This window comes from Chiloscyllium punctatum, chromosome 9 (genome assembly GCF_047496795.1).
Source record: "Chiloscyllium punctatum isolate Juve2018m chromosome 9, sChiPun1.3, whole genome shotgun sequence".
NCBI classification, from domain to species: Eukaryota; Metazoa; Chordata; class Chondrichthyes; order Orectolobiformes; family Hemiscylliidae; genus Chiloscyllium; species Chiloscyllium punctatum.
This window is the reverse complement of record NC_092747.1, coordinates 68,199,360-68,212,888: the sequence shown is the minus strand read 5'-3', so window position 1 is coordinate 68,212,888 and position 13,529 is coordinate 68,199,360. Positions and strand designations below refer to the sequence as shown.

The window sequence follows — 13,529 nt, the reverse complement described above, 5'->3', positions numbered from 1 at the left end:
GAACAACTTTGTAGATAGCTTACCAATCACTTGGAAGATTGCCGTGTCCGTGAAGGACATTGCTGTGTGCAGATGGATAGTTGCATAACACGAGTCAGTTATTTTCCCTGCACCCATGGAGGCGTGGGCTCTGATTGGTTGCTGCACTATTATTGGTAGTCTTCTCTGTGAATGGCAAACCATTTGAACTCGTTCGTAGTTGGCATTGATTCTACTGCCAAGATCAATATCACCTAACTTGTATCACTTCTAGGAAGATGAAACGCAGCTTTTCAACTGTTCTACCGGGTGGCATAATGAATGCACATTACAGCTAATTAGCCAATCAAATTTTGCAACTTGTCTGAGCATCTTAAGATTATCGTGATAAGGCAATACCCATGATTCTATCAGGGTGTTCGAGCAACTGTGTGAAAATGGCCTCATCGAGTAAGAAAAAGTGCAGGCAGTATAGCTTGGACTATTTGCGATATAGCTTTATTCAATCTCCGTCTAATAAGCAGTTACCACGGTGCTTGCTCTGTGAACAAAGTTTTTCCAACGAGGCCATGAAGCCTTCCCATCTTATTAAATGTTTGGAAAAGAAACAGTGACAAAAAGCACAAAGATTTGGCATATTTTCAAACATTAAAGAATAAATTCAATCAGCGACCAACGATTTCCACTGCTTTTTCAAAGATGGGAACCACAAATGTGGATGGCCTTGTGGCATCATACAACATAGCGAAGCTAATTGCAAAATGTGGTAAACCTCATTCTGTGGGTGAATTGTTTGTGCTTCCAGCAATTGCCGAAGTATTATCAACCGTGCTATATCAGGAACCATCAATGACTGTCAAGCGTATTCCTCTTGGCAATGATTCTGTGAGAAGGCGCATTGATGAAATGGCCTCAAATGTTGAGGATGAATTATGTTCTCTTTTGATATCGAAAAAAATCGCCTTACAAATTGATAGTTACTATATGCAGAAATCAAGCTTTACCCTTGGGGTATGTATGTTTCATCGGCAAAAATGAAATAGGTGAAGAACTACTTTTTGCTCTGGATCTACTGACAGATACCAAAGGTAAGACTATCTTCGACTGCGAGAAAGTGAGGACTGCAGATGCTGGAGATCAGAGCTTAAAAATGTGTTGCTGGAAAAGCGCAGCAGGTCAGGCAGCATCAAAGGAACAGGAGAATCAACGTTTCGGGCATAAGCCCTTCTTCTGCCCAAAATGTTGATTCTCCTGTCCCTTTGATGCTGCCTGACCTGCTGCGCTTTTCCAGCAACACATTTTTAAGCTATCTTCGACTACATCAAGGATTATTTTGATAAAAAGTCTGTTCCCCTCAAAAACATTGATGTTTGTGCTATGGATGGCACTCGTGCTATGACTGGCCAACATCGGGGATTTGTCGCATTATTAAAGAGAGAAGTGCCACGTGTTTTCACAGTACACTGCATTATCCATCGGCAGCATCTGGCTGCAAAGAAACTTAGTGAAGCCCTCAACCATTCTCTACAAGTGGTGATAGATGTGGTAAATTATATAAAGAGGCATGCTCTGAATGAATGACTTCTCCGCTAACTCTGTAAAGATAATGAAGGTGAATTTCTGAAATTGCTGCTACACACAGAAGTGAGATGGCTCTCGAAAGTAAAATGCTTCAGTCATTTCCATGAACTGTTCAATTCTATCATCGAATTCCGACACAGAAATAATGAGAACCTTTGTACAAAAGCCGAAACTGTAAAACATAACTGTGCATATCTCGCGGATATATTTGATAAGTGCAATTCGCTAATCATGCAGATACAAGGAGATAATGTGAGTTTCATTAAAGCAAGGAATGCTGTTACATCTTTTATTGTGAAACTTGATCTCTTTCATCGGAATATCAGTCGTCGTGAGTTTTACCAGTTCCCGAGTTTAAACAATATCGCGGAGGATTTTACTGACAATCAATTACTTATCTACTCAGCTCACATTCGTGCACTGCAGGATGATATGAAAATACGATTCTTGATCTTATCAAGATGGAGATCCCTACATGGCTGACTGACCCCTTTATCTCATGCGCAGAAGAAATGGACATTCGCCTTCAGGAAGAAATGATAGAGCTCCAAAATGACACTGCAATGAAAATTCAGTTTTTACAAATGGGTGAGCCTCTTTTTTTGGATTCAAGATGCCATCCAATGTTGTTTCTCGCTATTAAGTGAAGAAGCAAAGTGGTTTGCACTACCATTTCCTACTACTTATTTGGATGAGAGAGAATTCAGTGCCGTCGCCAGAATACAAGATAAGAACTGCAATTGCATGGATGTTGTTCAGCGTGGTGACCTGTGATTGCTTTTGACAAAAATTGAACCAGATGTTTATGATTTAGCAAGACAACATGAACCTCAAGGATTGCATTGACTATTTTGCTATCACAGACGAAATTTTATACAGAGTGAGCCAAAAGTAGGTGGACAGTAAGAACAGTAATAAATGATTTTTTTTTGTATATAAAAACATATTTCACAAAAGTTTTCTGTTTTCAGCACTGCAGTGTATCGCAGTTATATGTGCAAAAACAGACTTTGGTGATTTGGGGACATTGCATGATTTCAAGGATAAGAAGGGGGCATTGAATACGGAAAGGTAGAGAAACACTGATGTAGATAATCAAATGTTGTGTAAACAACTGTTTATTCCTGGGTTGAAAATTGTTAAAGTACTAACTTACGCTGATTTTTGTTTCCTTATATTTCTAAGGCCATTGTTGTTACTGATGGTGAACGTATCCTTGGACTTGGAGATCTTGGAAGCTATGGAATGGGAATTCCAGTTGGAAAACTAGCTCTCTACACTGCCTGTGGTGGAGTGAATCCACAGCATTGCCTCCCTGTGCTTCTGGATGTTGGTACAGACAATGAGGTATACCATTTAAGAAAGAATAAAATTTTGGGTCATGCTTTATTAGTTCAAGGTCACATTTAGAAAAGAATGTTTGAAATGTCTGATCTTTTCAGAATTGAAAATCACAAAGCAAATGCTATCAAGCGGTAGACGTGACTTGTACAGACTTCAGTAAGGCATTCGACACGGTTCCCCATGGGAGACTGGTTAGCAAGGTTAGATCTCATGAAATACAGGGAGAGCTAGCCATTTGGATACAGAACTGGTTCGAAGATAGAAGATAGGGTTGTTTTCAGATTGGAGGCCTGTGAGCAGTGGATTGCCACAAGGATCAATGCTGGGTCCACTAATTTTCGTCATTTATACAAATGATTTGAATATGAGCTTAAGAGGTATAGTTAGTAAGTTTGTAGATGACACCAAAATTAGAAGTGTAGTGGACAGCGAAGGTTACCTTGGATTACAACGGGATCTTGATCAGATAAGCCAATGGACTGAGGGGTGGCAGGTGGAGTTTAATTTAGATAAATGTGAGTTGCTGCATTTTGGGAAAGCAAATCTTAGCATGACTTATACACTTAATGGTAAGGTCCTAGGGAGTGTTGGCTGAACAAAGAGACCTTGGAGTGCAGGTTCGTAGCTCCTTGAAAGTAGAGTCACAGGTAGATAGGATAGTGAAGAAGGCATTTGATATGCTTTCCTTTATTGATTAGAGTATTGAGTACAGGAGTTCAGAGGTCATATTGCAGCTGTGTAGGACATCGGTTAGGCCACTTTTGGAATATGGCATGCAATTTTGGTCTCTTTCCTATTGGAAGGCTGTTTTCCCTGGAGTGTCTGAGGCTGAAGGGTGACCTTTATAGAGGTTTATAAAATCATGAGGTGCATGGATAGGATAAATAGACCAAGTCTTTTCCCTGGGCTGGAGGGAGTCCCGAACTAGAGGGCATAGATTTAGGGTGAGAGGGGAAAGATATAAAAGAGACCTAAGGAGCAACCTTTTCACAGAGGGTGGTGCGTGTGTGGAATGGGCTGCCGGGGAAATGGTGGAGGCTAGTAGCAACATTTAAAAGACATCTGGATGGGTATACGAATAGGAAGGATTTGGAGGGATATGGGCAGTGTGCTGGTATGTGGGACTAGATTGGTTTGGGATATCTGGTTGGCATGGACGAGTTGGACAGAAGGGTCTGTTTCCATGCTGTACATCTCTATGACACTATTTAAAACCTGCTGTATTAGCATACATATATAACTGAAGAAAGTGTTGGCTGCATTGCTGTTCTTCATAAGCTTGTTCTGGCAAGAAAGATATAATCCTGAGTCGTCGGCAGACTCTATTATGAGTTTTATGCAATGAAAGTGATTTTTTTGTGGTACTTGTTGTGCCTCTTACAAATAATGAATTTATTGAGTTCTTGTAAATGATTAATGTAATATTATGGATAAGGAAGATATTAGTTTTTAATGTGCACTTTATTATTTTGAACTCCAACTGAATGATCACTGCTAAGTTAATTTAAAGATGCTTAATTACATAAATATCACATAGAGCAGAAATGCTGCCTTTCCTAGAAAGCATACCAAGCCTGGTCCTATTCGTGTTATTGATCCTGTAAAATAGACACGCACAGTTAACATTATAGAACAGTAACAGATTACTGTGAAGAAGGTTGTACACCTCAATGTCAAAACATTGCAATCAATTAGTCTCCTTTTGCTACACACCAAGCAAGCAGATTAGTTTGAGCTAAACTGTTCATGATGGAATATAACAACACCAATTTGTAATTATATTGCTATTAAGACAGAAAAATGTCAAAAAGGACTTTCGTTGACTTCAATTGAACCAAAATAGGTGCTCAGCCAAAAAAATGGAGCATTCAATGGGGGTGGGGTTGTGTTGGAGGATCTGGTGGTCAGTGATGGTGTTGCCTGAAGTTTAGGCAGGAAAAGGAGTAGAGAGAAGAGATTGGGGAAGGATTATCAAACAATTGTGAACAGAGGGAGAATGTGTAAGAAGCTACAACCAGAGAAACAGAAAGGGGAGAAAGCAAGGAAAATTGAAGATTTGGATGTGTCAAACCACAAAATATTGAAATATGAGGCTTCATATTTTAAAGTTGAGGTTGTGGAGGATTGGCTGTTAGTGAGGAAAGATTAGAGTGGTACTGGAAAAGCACAGAGGTCAGGCAGCATCCGAGGAGCAGGAAAATTGACGTTTCAGGCAGGAGCCCTTCATCAGGAATGAGTACTTTTTGTCTCGTGCTAGTGAGGATAGTTGCAATGCAAGTGGGATTTGATATGGAATACAATATGGGTGGCTTGTTATTACATGAGTTAATGTTAATGTGTAATGGATGTAAGTGACGAGAGCTTGGAAAACAAAGGAGGAAGTCAAGGAGAGGCTGAGGCCAGTGACGTTAAAGATATAGTTGCAGATCACTGTTTATGATTGAGAATATGAGATTCCAAACATTGAAGTATGAGGCTATGAACATAAGTTGGGTTAGAAGAATTGGCTTATGCATGCTGTCCTGTTTGTTCACAACAGTGTGTTTTTGCATAGCACTGATAGCAGAGCATTCCAAGGTGCCTCACAGTGATGTTGTCTAAAATATTTGACATAATTCCACAGGCGACTATAGTATGGTTAAACAGTTTCGTTTTAAGGAACAGTTTAAAGGAGAATGATGCCATAAAGCTTTGCAAGGGAATTCCAAAGCTTAGGTCCCAGGCTATCATTGGTTGGAATAAAGTATGAGATGTGTCAGAAGTTTGAAATTCAGGAATGTTGAGATCTCGAGCGGCAGGGTATGATCAGGTTGGGATTTAAAGATGCGAGTCAAAACTTTTAAATGAATGCATTGTCAGATCATAAGACAACATATGTTGACAAACACAATCATAGGTGAAGGAACGTGGTGCCAATTCCAATTCAGGCAGCAGAGCATCGGATGTGTATGCGAGTAGTAGATGGATGCCAGTCAGGAGAGCTTTGGAATTATCCAGTCTGGAGGTAACAAACATGTGGATGACAGTTTCAGCTGCAGATCCGCTGAAGATGGAGTTGGATGATGTTACGATGGGGTAAATTGGAATTATTAATGATTAAGCAGATAAGTGGTTGGAAGCTCATCTCATGATCAAATCAAGTGCTAAGAATCCAATTGTTTAGCTCGCTGCAATGACGTGAGAGAAAAATGGAGTTGATAATGGAAACTTCTGCTCCTTCAGAATTGCATGTCAGAGAGAGAAGTAATGTATGTGAGGCAGAGGAGAAGTTGAGAGAGATGGTGTGGCATAGCATTGGGTTTTGTCAGCATGCATGCAGAAACTACTGTCTTTCATAATGTTGTCAGCAAGAGCAACAGGCAAATGAGAAGTTAGGGGGAGGGGAGCAGGTGGAAGGATCAATCTTTGTGCAGTGGGGGACTGCAGGGGTAATTGAGCAGAAAGAGTAGCCTACTGCAGGTGATTCTCTGGTTTCACTGGATAGATGGAAAGAGTGTCTTTTTACTGAGTTGATGGAGGGTCAACATTGGTGAAGAATGTAGTCATGGGAAATGTACAATGCAAAAAACTGCAGAGAGATTGAAGGATGAAGACAGATTTGCCATAGTCTCTCACAATGCCATTAGCACATCCTTTAATTGTTTAGTGCTATATCAGGGACCGAAGCCTGGGTGTCGGGAACAAAGGCAGAATTCCAGGAAAAAGATGGGCTCAAATTTGGGAGGTGACAGGAAGTTTGGAGAGGAAAGGAAGCTTGGAGATGGTTAGATATGCTGCAATAAATAAGGAAGGATGTCAGTTGGCAGATTTGCAGGGGAGGGGAATAATAACTGAAGAGATTGGAAGCATTAACAATATCAAATAATCTGGGGGCCAGGAAGGGAAATTGGGTAGTGAGCAATTTGATGTGGAAAGGGTAGAGGGAGCAGCCAGGCAGTCTCCTAAACAAGATGAGTTCTAGGGTAAATTTGAGGGAAGATGCAATGGAAACTAGCAAATATATTTTGAGGTCAATGGCAAAGGCGAGGTTTGCAGGCTAGGGTGGAAGGTCAGAAATTGAATTGGTGATCTAATCTTAGTTATAAAGAATGCTACAAGCTTTTTCTACTTATTTGTTCTGAGGGGAAAGAAGACAGTAGGGAGTTTAAGAAGGCAATTGTAGTGGAAGATAGAAGTCAACATTTTATTTGCATTGTTGAGGGACTAAATCAGCTTTCTGTCATAAACCTTCAAGTCTGTATCTCTTGGACTAATTGGAGTAGAGATAAGACTATACCAGGAAAATGACCAGGGTGAGAAAAAGTAGTTGTTTTGGTCGAGTCAAGTGCATCAAAAATTGATGTGTAGATGTGATTGAAAACTACCATCTGCATGTTCCTCTCCAATCACTCACCATCCTGACTTGGAAATATTTTGCCATTCCTTCAGTGTCATTGGGTCAAAATCCTTGAATTCCCTCCCTAATGGCACAGAATTCACATTTCATCATCTGCCAGGGTAGGATTTGTATCCATGTCTAGATTACTAGTCTAATGGCATTTACACTAAGTCTTTGCCTCCTGTTTATGCATAGACTCCTAAATCCCTCTGTGCTGCAACTTTCTACTCTCTCCATTTCAATAAAATTCAGCTTCTCTATCTGCAAAAGTGCATAACCATATATTTTCCCACATTATATCCTGTCTGCCAAGTATTTATTCACTCATTTTATCTAACTGTATCTGCAAAATCTTTTTGGGTCATCCCCACCACATTAATTTCATAAAAGAAATAGTAATTCATAATCCATCCTGCCCCAGACAGAACTGTATGGAGACAGAAGGGCGGCAGGGTCACAACTCCACACCTTTCTACCACCGTAAGTGACCCCCCACCGCCCCGGCCACTGGCATGTCTGAAAGTGCTGTTGAACGGGCATTAAATTTCATCCTTTGTCTATCCTGATCTGCATAAATTGAGAATCTATCAGTTGTACTAAAAAAACATTAAAAGCAGTGTTGAACATTAAGATCAATTGTACTGTTTTTTTCAATATTGTTTGGCCAAAACCAGCATAACTAATATAAAAGATTGTAAGCATTGTTGAATTTGAAATAATTTAAGTTAATTTAAACTCTGCACATATTGTGTTTGCGATTTTTTTTTTGCTCTAGCTTCTGAAACATTATGCTGGTAGCAAGTTCCAGAAATAAATTGGATGCACTCCTTGCCAATGACATAATCACCATCAAGTTACAACAAATTGCATTTGTTTGCACACCTTTTAAAGGAGGCTTTCAAAATTAAGTATTTCTTTTGGTTTCAAGGCCATGGGAAGTTACACTTTTGAAACATGAAAATATGATTTTTTTTGTTTTAATTTACTGAGACTAAAGTGTCCAAATATAACTGGGAAATAGTTTTTTTTTGTGGATAAAACAAAAGGGAAAAAAAAGCAGTGGAGGGGGAGAAGATGAAATATGAGAGTAAGCTAGATAGTAATATAAAAGAAGACCGCAAGAGATTTTCTTAGACATTTAGAAGGTAAGACCAGAGGCAAAAGTGTATAGTGAACCACTGGAAAATAATGCTAGAGAAGTAGTAATTGGGAACGAAGAAAATGTGGAGAAACTTTCACAGTGGAAGACACCAGCAGCATATTAGAACCTCAAGAAAGTCAGGCACAGAGGTGAGTATAGTGGCCATCACTGAGGAGAAAGTGCTGGGGAAGCTGAAAGGTTTGAAGTTGGATATTCACCTGAACCAGATGGATTACACCCCAGAGTTCTGAAGGAGATAGCTGAGGCATTTGTGGCAATCTTTCAGGAATCACTGAAGTCAGTGAGAGTACTAGAGGACTGGAAAATGACTAAAGTAATGTCCCTGTTAGAGAAAGGAAGGAGGCAGAAGATAGGAAACTATAGTCCAGTTAGCCTGAATTTGGTCATTGGTAAGATTTCAGAGTTCATTATTAAGGATGAGATTGTAAAATATTCGGATGTGCACGGTAAAAAGGAAGGTCTGGGTCACCATGGTTTCAGTAAGGGTAATTCATGTCTGACAGATTTGTTAGAATTCTTTGAGGAGGTAATTAACAAGTTAGATGAAGAAGAGCAAGTGGACAAGGTGCCACACAGGAGGCTGCTAAATAAGAGCCCATAATGTTATGGGGAAGGTACTAGCATGGATAGAGGACTGGCTGACTGCCAGAAAGCAGAGAGTAAAGGCAAAGAGGGGATATGAGAGAGCCTTGGCAGATAAGGTTCAAGATCATCCAAAAAGTTTCTACAGATACATTAAAAGCAAAAGAGCAACTGGAGTGAGAGTAAGGCCCCTCAAAGATCCACAAGGTTACCTTTGTGTTAAACCTCAGGAGATGGGAGAGATATTAAATAAATATTGGACTTCAGTTTTTACTGTTGAGAGCGAAATGGAGACTCTGGGAAATAAATATTGATGTTTTGAACATCGCTCACATTACAGAAGAGGAAGTGCTGGAGGTCTTGGAAAGCACAAAGGTAGATAACTCTCCAGGACCCGATCAAGTGTATCCCAGAACATTGTGGGAAGTTAGAGAGGAAATTGTGGGCCCAGCAGAAATTTTGTATCATCTATAAACTCAGATGAAATATCAGAGGGGTAGAGTGTGGTTAACATTGTGCCATTGTTTAGGAAAGGATGTAAGGAGAAGCATGGAAACTGTAGACATGAGTCTGAAATCACTCGTGGGTGAGTTGTTGGAGGTGATTCTGAAAGACAGAATTTACATGCAATTGGAGAGGCAAGGATTGAGTAGGGATATTCAGCATGGTTTTGAATAGGAAAAAAAAGTGTCTCACCAACTTCATTGTGTTTTTAATGAAGTAATCAAAAAGGTTGATCAGGGTAAAGGAGTAGATATTGTTTACTTGGACTTCAGTAAGGCCTTTAACAAGGCTCTGCATGATAAACTAAATACTAAAATTAGATTATGTGGGATTCAGGGAGAGCTTGTCAATTGGATATAGAATTGGCTTTATGGTAGAACACAGAGGGTGGTGGTGAAGGGTTGATTTCCTGGAGGCCTGTGACCAGCGATGTTCCTCAGGGATCAGTTCTGGGTCAACTTTTGTTTGTCATTTGTATAAATGATTTGGAAGAGAATATAGGAGGCATGCTTAAAAAGTTTGCAGATGACATCAAAATTGGGAGTATAATGAACTGTGAAAAAGGTTATCTAAGATTACAAAGTGATCTTGAGCAATTGGGTCAATTAGCTGAGGAATAGCAGGTGGAGATTAATTTGGTTAAATGTGAGGTATTGCTTTTACATAAAGGACAGGATTTATACAGTTAATGATAGGGTCCTAGGTGGTGTTGTAGGACAGAAACACCTAAGAGTTCAGGTGCAAAATTCTTGGACTTTTGCATCACAGGTAGACAAGGTAGTTATGATCGTGTTTGGTAGTTATGATAGTGTTTGGCACTTGTGCCTTCATTGCTCAGACTTTTGAATGTAGGGACTGGAATGCCGTGTTGACATTGTACAGGATGTTAGTGAAGCTTTATCTGAAGTACTAGGTGCAATTCTGGTCATCCTGTTATAGGAAGGATATTACTAAATTGGAGATGGTTTAGAAAAGATTTATCAGGATGTTGCTGGGGATGGAGGGTTTGAGATATAAAAATAGACTGGAAAGGCTGGGACTGTTTCCATTGGAGCATAGGATGTAGGGGGAGACTTTATAGAGATTTATAAAACCATGAGGCACATAGGTTAGGTGAATAGGAGAAAGTGAGGACTGCAGATGCTGGAGAGTCAGAGCAGCATCCTAAGCGCAGGAGAGTCAATGTTTTGGACATAAGCCCTTCATCAGCAGTGAAGGGCTTATGCCCAAAGCATCAACTGTCCTGCTTCCCAGATGCTAACTAACCTGTTGTGCTTTTCCAGCGCTACCCTTTTTGACTTTTGATCAGATGAATGGCCATTTGTCTTTTCCAGAAGGAAAGGGATTTCAAAACTAGGGAGTTTTTTTTAAGGTGTGAGGAGAAATACTGAAAAAGGACATGCTAGTCAACATTTTTATTTTGAACAGAGTTGTCAGTGTGTGGAATGAACTGCTAGAGAAAATGGTGATATTTAAGATTTCTTTACAAGTTGCTACTTGTGACCTTAGTTTTTGTATTATTAGAAACAGAATCAGTTAAATGGCAACATTCCCAGAGGCCTTATAGTGCTGAACCACTGAGCGAGTTGAGCCTTAAGGTTTTTCTCTTGTGATTACTTTAAGTGAAATTAATTAACTTAGTTTGGCAGGAGTAAATAGTATGCACATCTGCAAGGAGTGTGTATGGTGTACAGTAGGAGAGCCATTATAGATCATTTCCATATTAAAGGATGCACTGTGACCTGATTTTAACTTAACAACAGATCTGTTGGGAGCTGTCGAGATGTAGAAAGTGTAGGGAACCCAGAAGTCCAGATCGCCCTGCATGCTGTGGATTTTTAACTCCAGAATATGCATTTGGCAGCACCAATTAGTTTCCCCGATCAGCAGTAAGTCTGATTAGTATTCTTAGTTTTCAATTAGAGAGAGAGAAACCAATTGTTAAAGGCCACTGATTGGTTTACAATGGAGGGAAGAAAGAGAGATGGGTTCAGTCCAGGTGTAGGATGGGGAGGGGGAGGGTCGGGGCTGTGGTTATTTTTCAGTAGTTGTGGGGATCGATTGACAGTGTGGCTGCTGATCCTGGGGCTGGAGGGTAGTTATGGTTAAGGATTAAGACAACTGGTGGGAGTAGGCCATTTAACCCCTCAAGTCTGATCCTCCATTCATAACTTCAAATCCACATTCCCATGTATCCCTCATAACCTTTTATCCTCTCTGTTTAAAAATATTCCAAGACCTGCTACCACCACCTTATCAGGAGGAGGGGTCTTAAGACAGGCAACATTGAGATAAACTGAAAAGGGTACAGAAAAGACTTAAAAGGACATTGCTGGGATTGGAAGGTTTGAGATATAAGGAGAAGCTGAATAGTCAATAAGATGAGGCTGGGACTACTTTTCCTGGAGCGTCAGAAGCTGAGTGGTGACCTTCCGGAGGTTTATAAAACCATGAGATGCATGGATAGGGCAAATAGACAAGGTCATTTCCCCAGAGTGGGGAAGTCCAAAGTGTGAAGGCGTAGGTTTAAGGTGAGAGGGGAAAAATTTAAAAGGGAGCTACAGGGTAACGTTTTCACGCAGACGGTGGTGCATGTATGTAATGGAATACCAGAGAAAGTGGTGGAGGCTGGTACGATTAGAACATTTAAAAGTCATCTAGATAGGTACATGAATTGGAAGGATTCAGAGAGATTTGGGCCAAATGCTGGCATGTGCATTTACTCTAGGATATCTAGTTCGCATTGATGAGTTGGACCAAAGGGTCTGTTTCCGTGCTGTGCAACTCTGATTTTCTAAACATTAAATTCTTTGCCTTATCTCTGTTTTAAGTCTCCCTTGAGTTTCTGTATCTTACAATCTTACTCTCCACAATCACTTGGTGAAGGAGCAGCGCTCCAAAAGCTAGTGCTTCCTAATAAACCTGTTGGACTATAACCTGGTGTTGTGATTTTTAACTTTGTACGCCCCAGTCTAACACCGGCGTCTCCAAATCTTGAGTTTTAAACGGTGAACACCCAGATCTGGATTATATTGAGGAAACATCATCTCCACATCGAACCTGTCAATTCATTGCTGCAGAGTGCAGTGGAGGCCGGGACGCTAAATGACTTCAAGACCGAGATTGATAAATTCTTGATGTCCCAAGGAATTAAGGGCTACGGGGAGAATGCTGACAAGTGGAATTGAAATGCCCATCAGCCATGATTAAATGGCAGAGTGGACTCGATGGGCCGAATGGCCTTCCTTCCACTCCTATGTCTTATGGTCTTAAGACCCTCAGAATCTCATCTGTTCAAATCAAGTCAACTCTTATTCTTATGAACTCCAATGAATGCATGCTTTTCCTATCCAACCTTTACTCCTGAGACAAACTATCCATTCCAAATATTACAAAGGTAAAACTTCTCTGAACTGCTTCCAAAGAACTTCTATCCATCCTTAAGTAAAGTAACCAGGATTGTACACAATACTCCAGATCTGGTCTCACTAGTGCCCTGTAAATGAAGTATAAATTCCCTACTTTTGTATTCATAATCTCTTGCGATAAATTGCAACATTCTATTAGATTTCCTGATTACTTGCTGTACCTGCATATTTGCCTTTTGTGATTCATGCATTCAGGTACCTGTGCATCACAGAGCTGTGCAAGTTGTCACCATTTAGATAATGTTTCTTAATTTTTAATGCCAAAATTGACAACGTGACATTTTCCGCATTATATTGTTTTCCAGATATTTGCACACTCTCACTTAATCTATCTCGTTTTCTGTAATTTCCTTATGTTTTCTGTAGAACTTACTTTCCTACCTATCTTTGTGTTACCACCAAATTTGACAATTGTTTCAGTTGTTTCTCAATCATTTTTATAAATTGTAAACACCTACAAGTCCCAGCAGAAATCTCTCTGGCACACAGCAATTTAGATCCTGCCAACCCTAAAAAGTCCCACTTAATCCTACTCTGCTTCCTCTTATCCAGTTAGTCATCTGTTAATGCC

At 40.1% G+C, this 13,529-nt stretch overlaps 1 protein-coding gene across 2 annotated transcripts in view; it reads left to right on the top strand.

The window, feature by feature from the left end:
- Window positions 1-13,529, top strand: part of LOC140481485 (NADP-dependent malic enzyme, mitochondrial-like) — a 166,100-nt gene that overhangs the window by 92,619 nt on the left and 59,952 nt on the right. For both annotated transcript variants that reach the window (XM_072577744.1, XM_072577745.1), the window contains exon 6: window positions 2,746-2,907. In XM_072577744.1, the coding sequence (XP_072433845.1) occupies window positions 2,746-2,907 (162 nt within the window). The remainder of the gene's footprint in view (window positions 1-2,745; window positions 2,908-13,529) is intronic.